At 32.9% G+C, this 24,785-nt stretch overlaps 2 protein-coding genes across 2 annotated transcripts in view; one reads left to right on the forward strand and one right to left on the reverse strand.

Moving 5' to 3' along the window:
- The window catches only part of LOC141343916 (mitochondrial import inner membrane translocase subunit tim16), a 257,053-nt gene that overhangs the window by 29,268 nt on the left and 203,000 nt on the right, over positions 1-24,785 (forward strand). The gene's annotated exons all lie outside the window — the stretch shown is intronic.
- vasnb (vasorin b) overlaps positions 15,256-24,785 on the reverse strand; it is a 40,161-nt gene continuing 30,631 nt past the window's right edge. The window contains exon 3 of the mRNA XM_073848582.1: positions 15,256-18,774. Within this exon, the coding sequence (XP_073704683.1) occupies positions 16,728-18,746 (2,019 nt within the window). The 5' untranslated portion in view covers positions 18,747-18,774 and the 3' untranslated portion in view covers positions 15,256-16,727. The remainder of the gene's footprint in view (positions 18,775-24,785) is intronic.

Below are 24,785 nucleotides of genomic sequence, written 5' to 3' on the forward strand. Positions count from 1 at the left end.
CAAAACTGCATTGGTTTCCTCATGTACCGTAAGCAAACAAGACGTGTCAGTTCAATTTTGCGGATGGAGAATGAGATTTGCAAAAGGACGTTGCATCTGCTCCTCGAAGAAAGCCATCGTATGACCTCAGAAGACTTACAATATATCATTGTGTGGAAATAAACTATGCGAAGATTCGTCCTTTTGTGCTTAATGGACAAAAAAATAACACAATATGAGTTTGGAACAACATGGGGATGAGGAAAACGTCCATTTTGAGTGCAGTTTCCCTTTATGTCTAATTTAGTTTATACTCACTGGGCTAATTTTGGCCTAATTTTCAGCATATGCTTTAGCGTATGTTTTCGCATTTCTCCTCGGTTTCCCCATCAATGTCATTCATGTGCTCGTGTTTGATGGCTTTGCTGGTTTAAACTGCTTCTTAATTGGCCTGACAACGTCTCATAAAGCTTATGTGCTTCCTGAGCTGCCATTCAGGGCTCTCAGTGTGAATCAGACTCGGAGAGCATGTCAATGTCCAGACTTTTCCTGCAATTAAAGCCGAATAACTACCTGCTCTGTCTGACTGCATGTGAGCGTCTGTTTGTTGTAGGGAGCCGACGTCCCGTTTATGAAGCGCTCGCTGAGGTCACACCGGTCAGAGGTCACGTCTCCTCCTGGCTCGCTGTATAAGACGCTCTTTATGAGGAGAGCGGCGTGGGAGGGCCGCTGCATTTGTTGAGGTTTGGATTTAACTGGATTTGATGTTACGGCCCACCCATGGATGTGTTAGTGGAGTTAGTTCGGCTTCATTTCGCTCGAAATGAGCGAATATTAGAAGATCACTCTAACTGTTGAAATTGTGTGGAATTGTGTGCTGACTCCAGAACAAATGATTCTTATGAACCGGTTCTTTTTAGTGAATCAAAAACATACTGAGTAACCAGTGCGGTCTGAATCTTTAATAAATGATTCTTATGAACCGGTTATTTTTAATGAATCAAAAACATACTGAGTGACCAGTGCGGTCCGAATCTTTAATAAATGATTCTTATGAGCCGGATCTTTTTAGTGAATCAAAAACATACTGAGTGACCAGTGCGGTCCGAATCTTTAATAAATGATTCTTATGAACCGGATCTTTTTAGTGAATCAAAAACATACTGAGTGACCAGTGCGGTCTGAATCTTTAATAAATGATTCTTATGAACCGGTTCTTTTTAGTGAATCAAAAACATACTGAGCGACCAGTGCGGTCTGAATCTTTAATAAATGATTCTTATGAACCGGATCTTTTTAGTGAATCAAAAACATACTGAGTGACCAGTGCGGTCTGAATCTTTAATAAATGATTCTTATGAACCGGTTCTTTTTAGTGAATCAAAAACATACTGAGTAACCAGTGCGGTCTGAATCTTTAATAAATGATTCTTATGAACCGGTTATTTTTAGTGAATCAAAAACATACTGAGTGACCAGTGCGGTCTGAATCTTTAATAAATGATTCTTATGAGCCGGATCTTTTTAGTGAATCAAAAACATACTGAGTGACAAGTGCGGTCCTAATCTTTAATAAATGATTCTTATGAACCGGATCTTTTTAGTGAATCAAAAACATACTGAGTGACCAGTGCGGTCTGAATCTTTAATAAATGATTCTTATGAACCGGTTATTTTTAGTGAATCAAAAACATACTGAGTGACCAGTGCGGTCTGAATCTTTAATAAATGATTCTTATGAGCCGGATCTTTTTAGTGAATCAAAAACATACTGAGTGACCAGTGCGGTCCGAATCTTTAATAAATGATTCTTATGAACCGGATCTTTTTAGTGAATCAAAAACATACTGAGTGACCAGTGCGGTCTGAATCTTTAATAAATGATTCTTATGAGCCGGATCTTTTTAGTGAATCAAAAACATACTGAGTGACCAGTGCGGTCTGAATCTTTAATAAATGATTCTTATGAACCGGAGCTTTTTAGTGAATCAAAAACATACTGAGTGACCAGTGCGGTCCGAATCTTTAATAAATGATTCTTATGAACCGGTTCTTTTTAGTGAATCAAAAACATACTGAGTGACCAGTGCGGTCTGAATCTTTAATAAATGATTCTTATGAACCGGATCTTTTTAGTGAATCAAAACACACTCTAATGACTTTTAAATCTAGTTTTTACATCCAATAAATTGGCCTTGGCCATAAATTTAACAAAATTTAATTGATTTTTATAAAATACTACCGACAGAACTCTTGATTCTTGTCATATGAACAAACAGTGAGTAATTCATTTTCATTTAGTAGTTGTAACTGTATGTGCTTGATTCACTAAAAACAATCTCATAAGAGTCATTGGTTTGAAAGTCAGGTTACACATTATGTTTTTGATTCTCTAAAACGAGTCATTTGTTTCAGAATTTAATTTGATTCATTAAAAAGAACCAGTTCTTAAGACTCACTCTTCCATGAATCAGACTACACTATAGTAATTGCTCTATGTATTTTTGATTCATTAAAAAGAACCAGTTCATAAGAGTCATTTGGCCATAAATTGAATCGGACTGATAGTGCTGCATGTTCTTGATTCACTAAAAAGAATCAGCTCATAAGAGTCATTTGTTTGAGAATCAGACTACACCGATCGTGCCGTATGGTCTTGACTCAATACCTCATTTGTTTAGGAATTGGACTACTCTGATTGTGCTGCATGTTCTTGATTCACTAAAAAGAATCAGTTTATAACAGTCATTCATTTAGGAATTGGACTGCTCTGATCGTGCTGCGTGTTCTTGATTCACTAAAAAGAATCAGCTCATACGAGTCATTCATTTAGGAATTGGACTACACTGATTGTGCTGCATGTTCTTGATTCACTAAAAAGAATCAGCTCATACGAGTCATTCATTTAGGAATTGGACTACACTGATTGTGCTGCGTGTTCTTGATTCACTAAAAAGAATCAGTTCATACGAGTCATTCATTTAGGAATTGGACTACACTGATTGTGCTGCATGTTCTTGATTCACTAAAAAGAATCAGTTCATACGAGTCATTCATTTAGGAATTGGACTACACTGATCGTGCTGCGTGTTTTTGATTCACTAAAAAGAATCAGCTCATACGAGTCATTCATTTAGGAATTGGACTGCTCTGATCGTGCTGCATGTTCTTGATTCACTAAAAAGAATCAGTTCATACGAGTCATTCATTTAGGAATTGGACTACACTGATCGTGCTGCGTGTTTTTGATTCACTAAAAAGAATCAGTTCATACGAGTCATTCATTTAGGAATTGGACTGCTCTGATCGTGCTGCATGTTCTTGATTCACTAAAAAGAATCAGCTCATACGAGTCATTCATTTAGGAATTGGACTACACTGATTGTGCTGCATGTTCTTGATTCACTAAAAAGAAACAATTAATAAGAGTCATTCATTTAGGAATTGGACTACACTGATTGTGCTGCATGTTCTTGATTCCCTAAAATGAATCAGCTCATATGAGTCATTTGTTCTGGAATTGAACTTTACTAGTTGCACTGCACAGTATGGTTTGATTCAGAAAAAAAAAAAAGTTCGTAAGAATTATTCTTTCTGAATCTACTAAGCTAACTGGTTGGGCAGTCTGTTTTTGATTCAAATGATGAGAATCATTTGTTCGGATTCAGACTACATTGCTTGCTCTGTCTTATTGTGTTGTACATTCAGAAGTTATCTGGTTCTAGTATTGTTTTTAAGAGTGAGACCTAATTCTCAGTTCTCAACCCTAACATTTCACATGCTTCCTTGATGTTTTTCTGTTTTCAGTTTTGACACACAAGACAAGAGCCCTTTAGGTGAAGGCAGCAGAAACTTGAAGCACAGACCCATTGTATTTCCCCGTAGGGTGAGTCCAGTGTTGGGCGTAGGTGACCAAAGATGTGTTTGTGTTGCTGTCAAACTAGTATCTGTGTGGTCCGACACAGCTGCTTCTGAATCCCGCTAGGCTTTTTCTGTGAGGGACAGTGAAGCGCCAATACTCAAATACACAAATACACATGTCTCTGTCCTGGACTGAGATATTGTTCTTTCATGAGCAGAAGCGATGACTGCAGGCTGTGTTTTTGGGCCGTGTTCCTACTGTCACGCTCTGAGCCCCTCTAGCTTCACCACTTTATGAGGCCCGTGTTTGCACTTCCACACAGTGTGTGTGTGTGTTTTTGTGAAAGTGTGTGTTCCTCAAGTCACCCGCAGTGCAAAAATGTGTGTCTTCGGGCTTCTTGTTGTAACTCAAGGTAGGCAGCAGAGTTGAGTTCACATCCTCTCGCCCTTCACAGCGTTTCTTTGTCTATTAATTTTTTCACTACAGAACTACAACAGGCTGAAGCTGGCATTTGGTAATGAACTAGCCATGCAAAAAATGCATAAAGGCACACTGTATAACAGCAAAGAATTGAGTGTTTGTTTAACAATTGATGAAAAAATTAAATTACTGTAAAATACACTTTATTTGATGAACATACTGTAATGTTATTATGAAAATTTAATGGAAACACTTCAGTAAGGTTAACTTAGTTAATGTACTGGGTGTCATTTACATCAAACATTTAAATACTGTACATATATCTAAATAGTAAATATTAAAATCTAATACATTTATTGAATAATATTAATTATTATTATTAATAATAATCATCATCAGTAAATGGTATTTTTAAAATTTATTACAATGCAATTTTTAACTGATTTATTAATCTAGGTATTTATTTATTTGCTAAATAAATATAATTGGTTTGTTAACTGATTTATTGATCTCTAAGTTTTTATTTCTATTTATTTGTGTGTGTGTGTGTGTGTGTGTGTGTGTGTGTGTGTGTGTGTGTGTGTGTGTGTGTGTGTGTGTGTGCGTGTGTGTATTTTTTTATTCCCTTATTTAATAAATAAATATATACTCTAATCTAAATATAATATATAAATCAAATAAATTTAATAATAATTATTATTATTTATTTGTATATTTATTGTTTTATTTCCTTATTTATAAATAAATATAATACATCTATATATATATATAATAATTTAAAAATATAATACATTAATGAATATAAAAATATAAATCAAATGAATTTTGATTAATAAATAAATATAATACATTTAAATATAATAAATATAAAAAAATCTTTAATAATAATAATATTTTTATAATTTAATTGCACTACAACAGTGAGGTTTTGTTGTTGTGGAGGTGGTCTGTTTGTGCCCTCAGGCGAAGGTAGATCTAATTAGCTTATGTTTAAACTTCTAGTCTGCCAAGATCACATTCCTCACCCAAAACTGAAGCGGGCCAGAAGTTGTCTGTTGATGTAGGCCCAGGTCATTAGGTTGCGAGACGTTCTAAACATTGACTAATACGCTTGTGTCATTTGTTTTCACTTCAGCTTCATGAGCTCACGCTTGCTTCATCTGGCCTGGCCCTGATTTGCACAGAAACCTCAGAGAACCTGTGAGATAATGCCGATGCAGATGTGTGAAAAATTCAACTTGTATTTCACCGGCTGTCTTTATTCGAGGTCACGTTCAACTGGCTGACGGTGCATCTGAGACTCTTCGTTTTGGGCCAAACACGAAACCAAATTGAGAACGAATGTCTGATAACGCAATCCAGGCTTTCCCACGCTAACATGAACACACGTTTGCACGCTGCCGTCCTCCAGGTGAGAGCTCATGTGAGGCGCTGTTGTGTTTTGGGGTTTCAGATGGGCTACGCCTGGAGTTGGCAGCGGTGCTGAGCTTTATTACGTGTGAGCCGTTAATGCTTTTATTCCTTGAGTCAGAGCACCTTTTCCAGCAGTGCTTTGCACTGTATCCTGACAACAAACAGCCGCAAATCGCTTTTTACAGTAAATCATCCTTTATAGTGTGTGGAAGATGTTAGACGGGTATTAATAATTGAGAACAGCTGTGTAGTTTACGTCAAGTCAATTCACCTTTATTTATATAGCGCTTTATACAACACACATTGTGTTAAAGCAGCTTTACAGTGTTAAACTAGTGGGTTGATAATGTAGAAGGACAACAGTAAACAGTGGATCTGTTTAGGGGTCGAACAATGTGTGTTTTTCATTACCGATGCCGTTATCGATACTGATTATTACAGATCAAGTAGACCGATAACCGATATTTTGAACCGATATACATGTCTGGTGTAAAAATAAAAATTAATGTTAATGTTAAGAATACCAGGGGCTCTGAAATAAACTTTCTTGAAATGCTTTTAAGTTATTTTATTGGCAAATCAGTTTTGAAAATGACCGATACCGATAACCATACAAATGCTTAATATCGGTGCCGATAATCGGCTGTAAAACACACTGTATCAGAAGGTTTTATATATATAAAAGTACTACTTTAATAAATTTAATGGGAACACTTTGCAGTAAGGTTCATTTTGTTAACATTAGTATCTGTTCATTTTAATTAGAACAGTTTAGTTTTAGTTTACATTTACATATATAATAAATGTATATGGAAATAATGTGTTAAATTAATTCATTAATAAAAAATGTTAAATTAATTAATTTATCAATTAATATTTATATATATATTAATGGTAACTCTAACACAACTAATAATTTATTAACATTTTATAATATTTTTGATTTATTTAATAATGTTAATTCCTATTTTTCATAATACAGCAGCTAATATTTAATTTAGCAGCTAATTTATTTAAAATTTGTTTAATACATTTCATATTTAGATATTCATATTTAGATACCCATTTATTTATTTACTTATTCTTAAATTTACATAATTAATAAATATTAATATTAATTGACACAATTAATATAAATATTATTATTATTATTATTTCTTGATCTGTTCATTGTTATTTGTAAATCTTTGTTTGTTTGTTTGTTTTAGTTATGTTAATATTTAATTTTTATATTTAATATATTTTAATGTATCAATTAATATTTACATACTCATTTATTTATTTTTATTTATTCTTTAAAATTAATACTATTTATAAAAACTATAGCTGCTTTACTATTATGAATAATTAATCATTTATGTAATAAATATATATTTAATATTTATGTAATGTATCAATTTATATTAATATTTACATACCATTTATTTATTTGTAAAAATTATTAATAATAATAATAATAATAATAATAATAATAATTATTCAATAGTACAGACACTAATTTATAACCTGATATGTATTAAATATTTGCTTTATTTTAATTTAATTGATTTATTAATTTAATATTTTATTAATATTAACATAATGTTGTTGTTGTTGTTGTTGCGATATTTGATTTATTTATTAATGTTTATTCATATTTTTCATAATAATATAGCAGCTAATAAGTTATTTAACATTTATATGTTTAAAGTTTTTTTTTATTTAATTTATCAAATAACATTCATATTTACATATCCATTTATTTATTTATGTATGCTTAAATGTATTATTATTATTGTTGTTATGGTAATGGTACAGCAGCTAATAATGTATTTAACATTTATGTATTTAATACATTTAAAGATTTATTTTTGCCATTTTTGCCTCTCTTTTTTCATTTTTGCCAACTTAACCAGTCTTAAGTCGCTGGGGTATATTTGTAGAAATGCAAAAATGCGTTGTATGGGTCAAAGTGATTTGATTTTTCTTTTATGCCAAAAATCATTAGGATATTAAGTAAAGATCATGTTCAATAAAGATATTTTGTAAAATTCCTATCATAAATATATCAAAACTTCATTTTTGATGAGTAATATGCATTGCTAAGAACTTCATTCGGACAACTTTAAAGGCGATTTTCTCAGTATTTTGTATTGATTTCAGATTTTCAAATAGTTGTATCTCAACCAAATATTGTCCTGTCATAACGAACCATACATCAATGGAAAGCTTATTTATTCATCTTATGTTAATACCAGGTATAACAGGTCACCGATTTCTCTATTTGATGCATAACATTTTTTAGCTTCACTCTTCATTCCCTCAAAATGAGGAGCAAGTTTGTAAAATAGTTTTCTGCTAAGTGGACATCTCCGGGATCCAGCACCTCTGAGGTTTGTGCATTAGTATCCCAGCTTGTTTTCCTCTCAAGCCTTTATTCGCCTCCATTGTTCAGTTCAATCCCCCTCCATGCTTCTCTTTCACATTTGCGGTTCATAATATCCACATGCCTCATGTGGAGCTCAGTGTTCACGGCATTCTTCTGTCATTATTCTTTCATTTTCTCTATTTTTCTTCATGGTTCCAGTCTTGCCAGTCCTCATCTTCTCTATCTGCGATGCTAGAGTCAGCATTCCTGTGGTCCGTGGCCCCGGGGCCGCTTTCAAACCCTGCGAGAGCGCAATCCGGACGGCTCATTCGTCTTTCAGAGACTCAGTAGTCTATGCAGAGTGTAAAAATGTCTTTATTTGTGAGATGTCTTTATTTTGTTATCTTCAGAACGGCTTGAACTGCTGATGAACTGGCCTGTGTGGTTTTGCTGCTGGAAATCTGATAAAACAAAGACAAAATCTCAGTGTCTGATGTGGTGGGATGTTGTCGGTCTGTTTTCCTGCTTCTGTATCGCTCACGTCATACAATAGCGTCAGGTCACAATGGACAGAATAGGTATAGACTGTTGCTTTCTCTTTCTTTGAGGTCAAACTCCAAGCATGTAAGTGAATGCTTTTTGCAAACGGTGTATGTGTTAGTTATTTTTTCCCCCTTTTTTATGCAAAATTACTAGTCTAGTACAAATAGTAATTAAAATATTATATGTGACCCTGGACTGCAAAACCAGTCATATAGCAAAAATACAATTAATATGTCAAAATTATAGATTTTTCTTTTATGCCAAAAATCATTAGGATATTAAGTAAAGATCACGTTCCATGAAGATATTTTGTACATTTTCTACCGTAAATATATCAAAACTTCGTTTTTGATTAGTAATATGCATTGCTAAGAACTTACACGTATATTCATATACATTATAAAACCTTATTTTGCATTAAAATGATATCAGTATTTTCTTTGATTGAAATTGAAAAGCTAAAATCAAAAGAAAATATTGGATAAAAACAGGTACAAAAACAATTCTTGGCAACTGAAAAATAAGTTTAATTTAAAGTACTAGATAATACAACTAAAGCCGAAATAAAATAAAGCTAAATAGAAATATTACACAAAAATATGTAAAACTAATGGCAATAACTGAAGTAAAACAAGTTTAATCTGAAGTACTAAAATTAATACAAACTAAAGCTTAAATAAACTAAAGCTAAATAGAAAATAAACCTTAAAACTAATGGCAATTGCTGAAAAAAAAATTAATCTGAAGTACTGAAATTAATACAATTTATCAAAAGTAAAGCTAATAGAAATATTTAAAAATAGACAACAAATAAAATGCATAAACATTACAGTACATTACAAAATTTCTCATTCAAAATGGTAATAAAAACTATAAAAATATATTAAAAAAATAAAATAAAATAAATGACAATAACTGAAATAAGTTTACTAAAAGTACTAACATTTATATAATTAAAGCTGAAATAAAACAAGTCGCATGGGTATATTTGTAGCAATAGCCAACAATACATTGTATGGGTCAAAATGATTGATTTTTCTTTTATGCCAAAAATCATTAGGATATTAGGTAGAGAGCATGTTTCATGAAGATATTTTTTAAATTCCCTAAAGTAAATATATCAGACTTAATTTTTGATTAGTAATATGCATTGCTACGTACTTACACATATATTCATAATTAAAAAGCTAAAGTAAAAATAAAATATTAGATGAAAAACTGAGGTATAAAAAAACCTTTCTTGGCAACTAACTGGAAAAAAAACTTTAGTTTGAAGTACTAGATAATACAAATAAAACTGAAATAAAAAATAAAGCTAAATAGAGATATTACACACACAAAAAAACTAATGGCAATAACTGAAATAAAATAAGTTTAATCTGAATTACATTAATACAACTAAAGCTGAAATCAAATAAAGCTAAATAGAAATATTACTAAAAATGGCCATAACTGAAGTAAAATAAACTTGATTTAAAGTACTAAAAATCTTATATACTATAAATATTACCAAAACAAAACATGAAACTAATGGCAATAGTCAAAGTAAAAAAAAATACATTTGAAATATTAAAATTAATTTAATTAACAAAAGTAAAGCTAAAATAAAATAAAGCTAAATAGAAATATTACAACAAAAAAACCCATAAAACTAATGGCAATAAATTAACTAAAATAAGTTTAATGTGAAATACTAAAATTAATACAATTAAAGCTCAAATAAAAATAGAAATATTACAAAAGAAAACAGAAAAATAATAAAAGCAAAGCTAAAATAAAAAGCAAAATAGAAATAGAAATAAACCCCACAAAAACACACAAAACTGAAATAAGCTTAATTAGAAATACTTTAATACAAATAAAGCAGAAATAAAATAAGGCTAAATAAAGAACTATTTATAAAAAATAAAATAATAGCAATAACTGAAATAAGTTTAAAGTGCTAAAATGAATGCAAATAAAGCTGAAATAAAATAAAGCTAAATAGAAATATTACTAAAATGGTGATAACTGAAGTAAAATATTCCCCAATTGTAAGTCGCTTTGGATAAAAGCGTCTGCTAAATGAATAAATGTAAATGTAAAATAAGCTTCATTTGAAGTGCTAAAAAATATTATATACTATAAATATTAACCAAATAAAACATGAAACTAGTGGCAATAGTTGAAGTAAAAAAAAATGAATTTGAAATACTAAAATTAATTAAATTAACAAAAGTAAACCTAAAATAAAAAGCAAAATAGAAATATAAAAAGACACACACAAAAAAACTAAATGACTAATCCAAAATGGTAATAAAAACTATGCAAATATATAAATAATACTAAAATAACACTCATTTTCATAAGACACACAACCCTGTGTTAAAAACTGGCATCATCACTCTAGAACTGAGTTTGGAAACAAAACCTAAAAAAAAGCAAGGAAGCAGAACAATATTTACTCAGCAGTAATTTTCTGTGGAATTTTTGGAAGATAATTTGAAAAAGTCAGCTCGGGTGTCTACAATAGGCCCTTTGAGCCGCTCGGTTTGAGTCTGGCTTTGGAGCGCGGCCAGAGGACCAGCTCTCTTAAAATCGCTGAATAAAGGAGGCCTTTTATTGCAAAGCTGGAGAGCAGACGCACACACACACACACACACACACACACACACACGTTCAGCAGCCACTGCTCCTCCTGTGACTGACGTGCGCTTGGACGCTTTCTGGCCAAATCTGCCTCCATCTGATGCCTTGGCTGTTGTTCTCTCGTGTGAGGCTTTCTGTTGTTTTTAATTGTTTGACATGATTGCCCTCATTACAAATGGAAATGCTCTTAGTGCTGGACAGCGGTGGGCTGTTTTATGTGTTTGTGTTGTTAAACAACTTTAATTTACAACAGATTGCAGCTGAATGCGTGACTTTGGAGGCGTTGTGTTTGTTGCGAAGCTGTCCAAATGTACCTGTAAAACAGGTGGGTGGTCAGTCTAAAGGATGTGCGTAACAAACAATGCTCATTAGCTTGAATCCACTGACGTAGATTGAGGCCAAACGGCACCTATTTGATTCAGCGATCGTTTGTTTTCAATAAAAATTCCTGTTTACCCCAAGCTTTCTCTATAAAGGAAAATCTATTACCTTTCTCTGGCACTCAAACTCCAAAATTCCTCATAAAAGTTTGCTTTGGGTGGCACGCTCACAGATGGTGTTGAGGATGCTAGACAATGTGTGCAAACTCCTCTGGAGAAAAGAAAAAAAACAAACGTATTTTTGTCTATTAAATCTTGTTACCAAAACACATTAAACAGGGAATGGACATCCATTTCCACCATTGAATAATACAAACAAAAAAATGTAATTGTGACTTTTGTTTCTTGCAATTGCGAGTTTACATCTTGCAATTCTGACCTTTTTTCTCAGAATTGTGAGATATAAACTCACAACTGCATGTTGTAAAATCAGGGTTGTGAGATATATATATATAGTCACAATTCTGAGAAATGAGGTCTTGAATTGTGAGATATAAACTCAATTCTGAGAACTTATCAGTCTTTTGCCTCTCAAATTTTGACTTTATAATTTGGAATTGGGAGCAAAAAGTTTAAATTGCGAGATACAAACTCGCAATTGCAAGAAAATGTCAGTTGTGAGTTTATGTCAAGCAATTCTGACTTTATTTCTTGGAATTATGAGTTTATATCATGCAATTTTGAGAAAAAATTCAGAATTGTGAGGAAAAAAAGTCAGAATTGCAAGACACAAAATTGCAATAACAAGAAAACGTCAGTTGTGAATGTCAATGTCAATTTTGAAAATGTCAAAACTCAATTGTAAGTTTATATTACACAATTCTGAGAAAAAAGTCACAATTCTGACTTTATTTCTCACAATTAATTCAAGATATAAACTCACAATTGTGAGGAAAAAAATCTGAATTGGGAAAAAAATGTCAATTGCGAGATACAAACTCACAATTTCAAGAAAATGTCAAAACTCAATTGTGAGTTTATATTATGCAATTCTGAGAAAAAAAAGTCGCAATTCTGATTTTATTTCTTGCAATTATGAGTTTATATTGTGCAATTTTGAGAAAAAAAAGTCAGAGTTGTAAGAAAAAAGTCAAATGCGAGTTATAAAGTCAGAATTGTGAGATATAAACTCTTTTCCCTCTCAAATTTTGACTTTATAATTTCGAATTGGGAGCAAAAAGTTTAAATTGCGAGATACAGAATTTTTTCAGAATTCTGAGATATAAACTCACAATTGCATGTTGTAAAGTATGGATTGTGAGATATATAGTCACAATTCTGAGAAATGAGGTCTGAATTGTGTGATAGAAACTCAACTGCCAGTTATAAAGTCAGAATTGTGAGATATAAACTCAATTAATTCTGAGAACTTATCAGTCTTTTTTTCCCTCAAAATTGGACTTTATGACTTGGAATTGGGAGTTCATCTCTCACAATTCTGAGAAAAAAAGTCAAAATTGCGAGATACAATTCTGGGGGAAAAAGTCGCAATTCTGACTTTATTTCTTGGAATTATGAGTTTATATCATGCAGTTTTGAGAAAAAAAGTCAGAATTGCAAGATACTGTATAAACTCACAATTGTGAGAAAGAAGTCACAATTGTGAGAAAAAATTCAGAATTGGAAGAAAAAAAGTCAATTACAAATAACAAAATTGCAATTGCAAGAAAATGTCAATTTTAAAATTGTCAACTCAATTGTGAATTTACATCACACAATTCTGAGAGAAAAAAGTCACAATTCTGACTTTATTTCTTGCCATTATGAGTTTATATTGTGAGAGTCCGAATTGGGAGAAAAGTCAGAATTGCGTGATATTTTCAAAATTGACATTTTCTAGCAATTGCTAGTTTGTATCTCACAATTATGACTTTTTTCTTGCAACTCTGAATTGTGAAATAAAGTCAGAATCACAAATATTTTTCTCATATTATTGCATAATATAAACTCATAATTGCGAGAAATAAAGTCAGAATTGAGACTGATATAAACTTTCAAAATTGACATTGACATTCAGAATTGACATTTTTTTTTTTGCAATTGCGAGTTTGTATCTCACAATTCTGACCTTTTCTCTCAATTATAAAATTGCAGATACAAACTATCAATTGCAGAAAATGTCAGTTGTGAATGTCAATGTCAATTTTGAAAATGTCAAAACTGAATTGTAAGTTTATATGCAATTCTAAGAAAAAAGTCGCAATTCTGACTTTATTTCTCACAATTGATATTGCGCAATTTTGAGAAAAAAAGTCAAAATTGCAAGATATACAATTGCAATTGCAAGAAAATGTCAGCTTTAAATTACAATGTCAATTTTGAAAAAGTCATAACTCAGTCGTGAGTTTATATTTCACGATTCTGAGAATTCAGATTCAGATTCAGATTTTTCAGATTCTGAGAAAAGGTCTCAATTCTGACTATATTCCTTGCAATTATGAATTTATATCACGCAATTCTGAGAAAGACAGTCACAATTCTGACTTTATTTCTCACAATTATGAGTTTTTATATTGTCAGAAAAAAAGTCAGAATTGCAAGGTGTAAACTCATAACTAAGAAAAAAGTCAAAATTGCAAGAAAATGTCAGTTGTGAGTTTATATCACGGAATTCTGAGAAAAAAGTCACAAATGCAAGATATAAACTTACAGTTGTGCAAATTTTTTTTAAAAGGGAAAAAAGCAGAATTGTGAGATACAAACTTAATTGCAAAGAAATGTCAGTTGTAAATGTTAGTCAATTTTGAAAATGTCAAAACTAAATTGTGAGTTTATATCACACAATTTTAAGAAAAAAATTGTAATTTTGACTTTATTTCTCGCAATTGAGCTTATATTGCACAATTTTGAGAAAAAAAGTCAGAATTGCAAGATATAAACTCGCAATTGTAAGAAAAAAGTATTTTTATTCACACAATTCTAAAAAAAAGTCTAAATTCTGACTTTATTTCTCACAATTATGAGTTTTTGTTTCGTGTAATTTTGAGGGAAAAAAAACAGGATTGCAAGATATAAACTCAGTATTCCGAGAAAAGGTCAGAATTGTGAAATACAAACTTGCAATTGCAAGAAATTGTCAATTATTAATGTCAATGTCAAAATGTCACAACTCAGTTGAGTTTATTATTAGTATTTTAATATTCTTCTAGATTCTCATTCTTAATAATCTTTCCTTTTGAAATCTAAATTTTTAAGACCCTATATAGCTCATGGGTATTTCAAAGCAGCTCCATGTTTAAACTGAATTTGAATTTTACCCGTTTCAGTGGTCGAAAACCAAATGTGGTTCACTTTGCACACAGCTGATACTTACTGTGTTTAAAGAGGAATGTCTAAAGGATAAATCATGTTTAAACTAGAAATGTGTCAAATTTCCTTCTATCAAAAAATGCATAAAACATAAGTCTCTGAGTACCAAAAAACACCGAAAATGGTCAAGTTGAGGCACATTACTTGCTCTCAAAGGGGTATTTACAAGAATATTATTATATTAATATTATAATATTATAATATTAGGATATTAAGAAAAAGGGATTCTGACTGTATTTTGCAATAATGTGTTTAAAAAAATCTGAATTGCAAGATATATCTGTTTTATTTTGTGGCAGAAAAGGGCTTCCGTAATGGAGGCACGCCTTTAACGTCAGTGAACCTAACTTGTTAATCAGACCAGACAAGAAAAGTAGTTTAATTCATTTTTTTAATTTTCTTTGCAGCTTTTTAAAAATACATTTCATACATATACACACATCTCCTTATAGACAAAAGAAAATGTATAAAAAAGAGCTTCCCAAATTGAACAGGGAAAATTAGAGGCAGATCTTATCAAAAATATTCACAAATATTTTCAATACTTCATACTGCTGAGATTTGTTTTTTCCAGTTTGGATAATCCAACAACAACGAAAATATTTTCAATTACAAATCCTCCTTTTGAGCAAAAGGTTTTGGATAGATTAAACACAAATCATTTTTACTTTATTTTATTTTTTGGAAACGTCATTTGACAGGTTGTAGAACAAGTGCTAAAATAGTAACACAATTCCTCACAGAGGTAAATCAGCACAGCTTCCCACTGTCTCTTCTCAGTTTGGCATTTAAGTTTCTTAAATTTAACTGAGTTTTTAGATGCTCTTTCATTATAATCTTACACATGAATGGTAAACTCTAGATAGTTGGGAGTTGGAGTTGTGTTTTACATATATAAAGCTATCAAAACATTAGGTCAGTAAACCTGTCTTAAGGCAAAATGCAAGTGACTGGAAATCTCTGCCAAGTAACATAAATAGTGCAAAGGCTAATTCTGCAGACTGGTCTAGGAAACAACCCCTTTTTTGGTATATAAATAAATAATTTAAAGATTCCACCGGCTTCCAATTATATATTTCAAGCCTAATTTGTGTTTAAAACAGAGCGTAATGTATATTAATCTGTTTTTCAGTCAGCCGTCATCCTGTTCAATCTTAGTTTAGTCTCTTTTTCTGAGGGCGAAGGGGATAGGGGCTAAAAAATAGAGGAGGGATTTAGTTTCAAGTCTGGATAGACTTTCAACTGCTTAGACTGTCTGACATTTCCAAACTAAAGCCTTTGGTTCACTCGCTGGTGCAAGTAAATTTTAATCTTAAAAGTTTTAATCTGCTGTTTTGTCTGCTTTTTAAGTCACGAGATATGGGGGAAGAGCAGCCGCCTGGTAACAGTCACATATTTGTACAAAAACATTTACAAAAAAGGTACAAATATAAAACAAAGAAACAATTAGACAAAGCATCGTAAGAGTCAGTATTGCTGCTTAAGTCCATATCTTCAATTACCCACTCACATGTAGGGCTTACGGTTCACAGTTAGCACAGCTCCTAAAGAGTTGCACACAGGTGCTACACATCAAAATTTCACCTACATTTTTTCAGTCAGCCGTATGTCCTTTTTACAATTGGCAGCCACTTTAAAATGCACCAAAATCTGTAGAAGATCAAAGGCACTTAGGAGGATGTCATTTTGACAGAAATGCCCGTACAGGATTGCACCAGGATTACCTAAATGCCACTGTCTCTTTACAAAGAACCTGGTGGCGGGTCTCACCGTCCATGGTGGTATCTTGTCAGGCCATATCGTTCATGCTTTAGCATGCAAGTAAGTCACAAACTGTTTGCAATCATCAGAAATACGAGGGTTTCAAACTGTTCATGTTGTTGTTCGCATTACAAAGATCCTGCATGAGAGGCACCTCGAAGTCCAAGCTACCGTTCTGTGTTGTTGACGGACAGGAGATAATCTCTTGCTTTTGGGGTAGCGCCCCATTGTCCAGACCCTCCAGCTCCAGCTGCGACGGATCACATTCTAAGTCCAGGTGTCCCTTTGATTTCTTTTTGTGCATGTAGCAAGCTACCCCAACAGCCACGGCCACTAGGACTAGCAGAAGAAGGATGGCAACTGCGGGGATGAGCATTGTAGTGAGCTTCCTGTCCTCTAGTCGTGCTCCAGTGGGAGTTAGCTGCTGGCTGACCGTCTGGGTTTCTATGCATACTCTATCCACATCCCCAGTTTCACCCAGGGGACTGGCGCATACAGAATATGTGGAGTTTGGCTGTAGTCCACGAAAGGTGTATTCCGGGTAAGTTGCTGGCACGTTGAGGTGCTTGGCACGCTTATCCAGTCCAGAAAGGTTCTTGTAAGTTAACTTTACACCACGGATGTGGGGGCGCATGTCAATGTACCGGTGAAGGTCTAGGAGTATTGAGGAGCTTGTTACGAGTGTTGCTGTTATCTCAGGATCCAGGATAGTAGGGTCCTCTGTAGGATACTCATGAGGTGGAAGGTCTGCCTCTTTCTCACAGTATCTCCCTGAAATTCCCGGTAGGCAAATGCACTCCAAATGTCCTTTGTTGTCCAGCCAACAGGTTCCTCCATTTAGGCAGATATTGGGCGGGCAGAAGGGTGATTCTAGGTCAGGGTCGATACTAGTGCTTGGGGTCGGAGGTGGAAGCTCATTCTCGGTTTCTGTAGAGGGGTTATCACTAGGTTTGGCGGGGAGGACTGCACGAGTGGTACTTGGTAAACTGGTGAGTGGGGCTTGTGGTGCCACAGTGGTCTTTACAGTCCGAGTTGTAACAGTTGTGGTAATCGGACATCCAAATTCTCGGTGTGAGAGTCGCTCCAGCACCTTCCCGGAATTAAGTGGAGGAAAGTGGCAGCGTGTCTCTTCTGTCCTACCTAACTGAATTTGCTTGCTTCGCAGCCAAGTAGGAAACCAGGCCAGATTGCAAAGACAGTTGAAAGGGTTCTCTGCAACGGTCAGTCTTTGTAGGTGTGGAAAGAGCTGGCTCAAGGTCTCCGGCAACCCTTGCAAGCTTAGATTGCTGATATCAAGCTCCTGAAGCTCTGAGAGTTTCTCTAAGTCTTCCCATTTCATCTGTCCCATGGGATTCCCAGCCAAGCTCAGAGTGACCAAGCCGTTTGCCTCCCGCAGTACTCCTGGAAAAGTTGTTAATTGGTTATTGGAGATGTCGAGCTCATGGAGATTCTTGAAGCTTACCAAGAGCTCCTCGTTTAGGCTGGTAAGCCCTAGCCCACCCAGTTTCAGTGACTCCAGCTTAGGTGTCTGGAGGTCGTTTGGCCCTGGCGATGGGATGCTGTTAAACCGAAGGTCGAGCAGAAGCAGATGGGGCATTTTCAGGACAGGCATTATGGTCAGTTTGTTTCCTTGCAGCTTGAGCTCCAGCAGCTGTTGTAGGCCATCAAAAGCAGCAGGATGGATGCTCTCTATGAGGTTGCTGTAGAGATACAGCCTCTCCAGATGTTCCAGTCCAGCAAAGCTGTCCTTAGATATGTGGACGATCTGGTTCGCTGACAGGTCCAGGTTGTGGAGAGAGGACAAGGGTTCAAACACATGATCTGGCAGTTCGGTCAACTTGTTCTGGCTTAGGTCCAGCATCTCCAGGTTTTCCAACTCAAGAAAGTCCTCTTGGGAAAGGGACTCAATGCCATTCTTGAACACGTAGAGATTCTTAGTTGTCGTTGGTACTTCACTGGGCATTTTAGTGTCTTTGCGGCTAAAGCAGAATATGGAGTCTTGGGCTTGGCATGCGCAATCCTTCGGACAGGTGTTGGCCAATGCCGAGGACCACAAGTGTTGATAGAAGAGGAGATGCAGCAGTAGAGGGAGGAAGAGCTTCATGTTGCTGCCTACATTCACCCCTTCAAGCCTGCAATGCAACAAGAAAACCAAGTAAATATTTGCACAATTAACTTCACATAGTATCACACATATAAACACACTCCTATCTTGACACTTGAACTTTTACAAAGATTAGGAATGGCGTGAATCAATGGTTTAAGTTGAAGAGTTTAGCCTTAACTTGCCTCAACACACCTGCCAGGAAGTTTCTAGTATGCCTAGTAAAAGATGGATTAGCTGGTTCAGGTGTGTCTAATTGGGGTTGGAGCTAAACTCTGCAGGATATCGGGCTTCAAGGACCAAGTTTAGACACCCCTGCTTTAAAGTAAATCGCCAACAGTTGAGCAATTGATAAAGTTATCCTTTTTGGTTTCTTACTTGGTTTCTTAGCAAATTCGAGGCATGCTGCAATACATGCCATGTGCTTTGTTTCTCTACTTTGCAGAGTCTATGAGGTCAGCCTTTTTATGTGGCTGAGTCAAAGGGTTGCTTTAGACCAAGTGCTTTCAAAGGGTGATCAAAGGCGAGGTCTTTGACATGGTTGTTCTCAAACAATAGGTAGTGGTAGTGAAGTACAGGCTTGCTGGATCCTTACACTGGAATTAAAGGTGATGTTGACCTTATTTTTCTTTGATTATCAACCCCCCCCCCCCCCCCCCAATAATGCTATTTGATTCAATCTTTAGCCGATTTTGAAATGATACTCCATTTAAGATGTTAAAATGAACATGTAGCATTTAAAACAGTTGATTCGAGTTGGGGTACTTGAACTCGAAATTGGATTCCAGTTGTGAATGAACTTGGATTCGGACCAAGAACTTGGATTTCAAGGTGGACTCGTCATTGTTTACAACACACAAACTGAATCGCTGATGCACATTGTGGCTTTAGAGAGTCTTTTTATTTTTGGACTCTTCAGTACACTTTGTGTCTTTCTAAAAACATTCAGTCATTTTGTATTCATCCACACTGAGATCCTGGTCATCACTGGTGCGCCAAGTCCGTCTCAAAGATTTGACCTTGAACGCCAGACACAGAGCTCATCAGATGAGCTCAGACACCTTTAGGGAGGAATGTGAGAGTCAGGGAGGAGAGCGAGAACAAGAAAGATAAAGAGCTATGAAGCTGGGAGACTGGGGAAGCAGTTTATCATCTGCTGTGAGATCAGTCGCTGCCGTATCTGGCCTTGAAAGAAGGGGTGGAGACGTTTCGTTCTTCCTCACCATTTCCCTTCTTCTGTTTCTCTCCGGGACAGTGTGGGGGGTTTTATATTAGAGGTTCACGCAGAGGTGAAATTCCCTCACTTGGTTTTATTGGATGCTACATTGAGATAGTAGGATCATTATGTTCCCTCCTGCTGCAATATTGAAGCATCACTCTTGTTGCCCTGCTGCTGATCCCTGTGTTGTTCTGCAGCTATTTAAAATAGGAAATATCTCAGAATCAAGTTAGCTTTTTTGGGGGCTGATAGAAAGTTGCTAGTCGTCTTGTGAGGTCGATGCATTTTGAAAGCTATTTTTTATTAATATATAGTATTTTTAATTTAAGTTTAAGGTGCGTTCTTGCTGAAAGTGACTGGAAATCATGCATTTTCATTGAGAGTGGGTTCTAAGATGTGACATGAGTGACAGTGACCGCTTGTAGTGTTATTTTAGTATTATTCACATCCTATTATAGTATTTATTAATATTTTAAATTAGATTAGAATTTGAATTAGATTTTATATTTCAATTTTCATTTTAATTTTCAGTTTTAGTAATTTGAACAGTGCTGTTGTCATTTGATAGTTTTTGCTATTTTTGTAATATTTATTAATATATAATATATTATAATAAATATAATATAACATTATTTTACCTTATATATATATATATATATATGTTATATTATTGTTACTAGAAGTATAAAAAGAAGTCTAAAAACTTCATTTATGTCAGCTTTTGCGTCACTATTTCTTGTTCATTTAGTTTTGTAGTATTTATTATTATTTAGATTTTTTTTTTTTTTTTTTTCAATTTTCATTTTAAGTTAAGTAATTTTAGTCTGTCATTTTTATTAATATATAAAAAAATATTAAAGCATAAAATTATATTTATATCAATATAATTATTTATGTTATTTGTTATATTATTATTTTATTACAATAAATATACATATAGCTGTTAAGAAATATAAAAAAGACGTATTGTACAAAATGATTATATAATATATATAACAATAATCTAAATATTTTTTATAATATTTTAAACAAAAATCATATCTTTCAGTTTTCATGAATTTTTCAAAATTCATGAAAGAAATATATAAACATAAGAAAAACTAAAATTAAAAAGAAAAAAAATTAAAACAAAAATAAATGAAATATAAAAAACCTATAATAGTATGTTAATAAAAAATAAATGTATTTATTTAAATATACCAGTGATACTATTAATTATCTTTGTGTACATTTTCTTTATTTTAACTAAAAATGATTCCAACACAATACAATATGACTCACTTCCCCAAACCTCACAATTCCAGTTTGTATGTGTTGAGGAAACTGTAATCCTTACATCATCACCGCCATCAAAAACACACGCTTTCTAAAGTTCAGCCAGGGACAGTCATCCCGAGAGAGAGAGATGATCTGCTCGCCTTTTGTCGTATTTTTTCCCTCTCTGTCTAAAAAGCAGTGGAGCAGGTTTAGACATTCCTGCTGCTCCGTCCCATTGACTCTCTGGCTGTGATGCAAGAGTCTGTCTTTTGACACTGGCTTAAGTTGACGCTCAGTGCAAATAAAGCAGAAAAAAAAGCTCAGGCGCGCAGCCAAGCACACGCATATTTCTCTGAAACTAATCCTCGACTTATTACGTGTTCGCTGTTTGCTCCGTCTGCCTTTTTTCCTATTTAATGAAACTTTTTCTCGACACAAAGGCGAAAAAATGTGTCTGAAATGTCAGTACTTGGAAAGAAGATCACATAAGGTTCAGAAGGGCACTGTTTGGGCACTGATGTGTTTTGGCATCGTTTAGCTGTGATCTATCTTGTTGGAATCGACAAGATCTTACAACAGGGGTGAGGGAAAGAGTAACAAATGCGCTGTTTCCTTCACCCAAAGCTCTCCATTCAGCGGTGCATGGTGGTTTACAGTCCGTGAGAGCTGATTAGTTGTTTTGCTGGAGGCAGTGATGGGAAAAAAACACGCAGACCTTCCAGATAACCCGATAACAGGTGGAGCGCAGTGCTTTATGGGCAGTTAATCATGAGGGGGTCGGAGGTCGCCCCTGTCCCATGGTGTTTGGATCTCGGAGTACCGTGGGAATGTCCGCAATTGAATTTGTGCGATATCAGATGTGGACCAAATAAATGAAGAGAACACAAATATATGTTTAGAAGTGCTATTGCTCATTTTTAGAATAATAACATAAATAAATGTGTTTTAAATAAATTCAAATATATTCAAAATTCAAAATAGATTATTTAGAATTTATTTAAAATGTTATTTATTTATTTGGTTTTTAAATGTATGTTGTCATCTTATATAATCTAAAAAATAAATTTGTATTATTATTATTATTATTATTATTATTATTATTATTAGAAATATTTAGATTTATATTTTATTCTTGTTATAATAATAATAATAATAAAATAAATAAATAATAATAATAACAATAAATAAATAATATATTTTTTATAATAATTGGTTTAATACTTAAATATTAATACTTATATATATAAATAAATTATTACTTTGAATATTTTATTTATTATTTGAAATATCTGTATTTGTCTTCTATATTTATATTATTTTTTATTATTATCTGACATTTTTATTCAGATGTTTTTTTTCTTATAATAAATATTTATTCTAAAATAATTAATAAAATATAATTGTATATTTATTATTATTATCATATTATTATTGTTATTTTTAATAATGTTATCTTTATCCTAATAAATTATTTTTAGCAGTTTATTTTATTATTTAATGATATTATTATTATTAAAATACTTTTTTTATTTTTTTTATAATCTAATTTATATAATATACTGTATTATTATAATATAAAAATATACTTTTATTTATATTTTATATTAAATAATATTATTTTTATAATATAATTAATGTAATTGTATATTTACATATACTGTTGTTATTTTTTAAATATTTATATTTTATGTATTATTTATTATAATTTATACAAAATACTGTAGTATTATTATTATTATATAAAATACTTTTATTATTTGTTTATAATCTAATTCATAGTAGTAGTAGTAGTAGTAGTAGTAGTAGTAGTATACAAAAATATACTTTTATTTATATTTTATTTTATATTATTATATTATTTATTTATATTATAATTTATACAATATGCTGTCTTGTTATTATATACAATACTTATTTTATTTTACATTAAATAATATTATTTATTATAATATAATTAATGTAATTGTCTATTTATCACTGCTGTTGTTTTAAAATATATGTTATTAGATTTTATTCTATGTATTATTTATTTATAATATAATTTATACAAAACACTGTATCATCATTATTATTATTATATAAAATACTTTTATTTATATTTTATTTTATAATAAATAATATTATTTATTATACTATAATTAATGTAAATGTATATTCATAATTGCTGTTGTTGTTATATTTTAAAATATATTTTTTATTTAGATTTTATTTACGTGTTAAGTCTATTTTTCAAGAAGTCAGCTAAAGTTAAGAATCCAAAGCTCTTAAGATATTCCCACTGGAGAAGAAGACTGAAGCACTACTAAAAGATAAAAGTCTGAGCGTATAAGTGATTAAAATAAGGCGTAAACCAGGGAAAGACACACAGATAAGGCAGACGAACATCAGAGTGGTTTTTCAAACAAGAAGGGAAAGTCAATACAAGATACAAGAAAGAAAAACAGGCAAAGACTAAGGAAAGAAATTGATTCTTTCACAAGGCTTTCAGTGAAGGATTTGCAGTCGAAGGGCAAAGTCCACTTCCGTCCCTCAAGAGCACAAAGACTTGAAACGAAGGCGTAGTGTTTCACAGCATCATCTGACATGTGAAGAGAGACCTGATATAGGTGAACCAGAATAATAAACAACCTCAGTCCTCCCTTCCTTACTTTAACCGCTGTATTATTACTTGTTGCAGCTCTAAGTGAAGGGAAGCATCTGTGGAAAGATGAGGGTCGACGCAGGCCAGGTATGAAGATAAAGCTGTTGTCTAAACGTCTTTTTGTCATTTTGGCGGGAGTTTATCCTAGCGCTCATCAATCCAAAGCATCAAGAAGCAGTAGGAGTGGAGTCTGATCTCTGATAAACGGCCATCCAGCACACAGAGATACTCCATCTCCTCCTTCCCCTCAGCGGCTGCATCTTATCAAGCAGCAGATGAGAAAACAGCTCTCTAGGCTTAACATGTGAGTGACTCTCCTGCTGTGTGGCTTTAAGTCAAGTGCCTCCATGCTGGAGACAGACAGAGCGGCTGGTCATTGCGGACAAATGTCAGCATTAGATCACGCTTTGTGTCGTCGTCTTCCTCCAAACCTCCAGTCCACTTACTTTTTGACTAAACATTTTTAGCATGTGCATTTGAGAGGGTCTCTTACTTTCTGAGAAGGTTCAAAAGTTTGGAATAATTGTAATATTTGTATTGTTTTTGGAGGAAGTCTCTTCCGCTTATCAGGGCTAAATTTATTTATTCCAAGTTTTTTTTATTTTTTATTTAAAAATGTTCAAATGTAATTTATTCCTGTGATGCAAAGCTGGAAAAAAGCTTTTTTGGTTTAAATTTAGGCTTTGTTTACTATATATCAAAGTAAAAAAAAAGTAATAAAATAATAAAAAATAAAAAAACATTATATATATTGAGTTTTTAATTGATGAATGTAAATATTTTAACATTTTAATAAATAATTAAAACTATTTAAACCTATTTATTTAAATAACAGTTTAGCAACATATTAAAATACAGTTTTTAATAAATATAATATATATAAAATGCTATATTTAATGTTATATAACATTTATGTATGTAT

Source organism: Garra rufa, chromosome 1, assembly GCF_049309525.1.
Source record: "Garra rufa chromosome 1, GarRuf1.0, whole genome shotgun sequence".
Classification (NCBI taxonomy): Eukaryota; Metazoa; Chordata; class Actinopteri; order Cypriniformes; family Cyprinidae; genus Garra; species Garra rufa.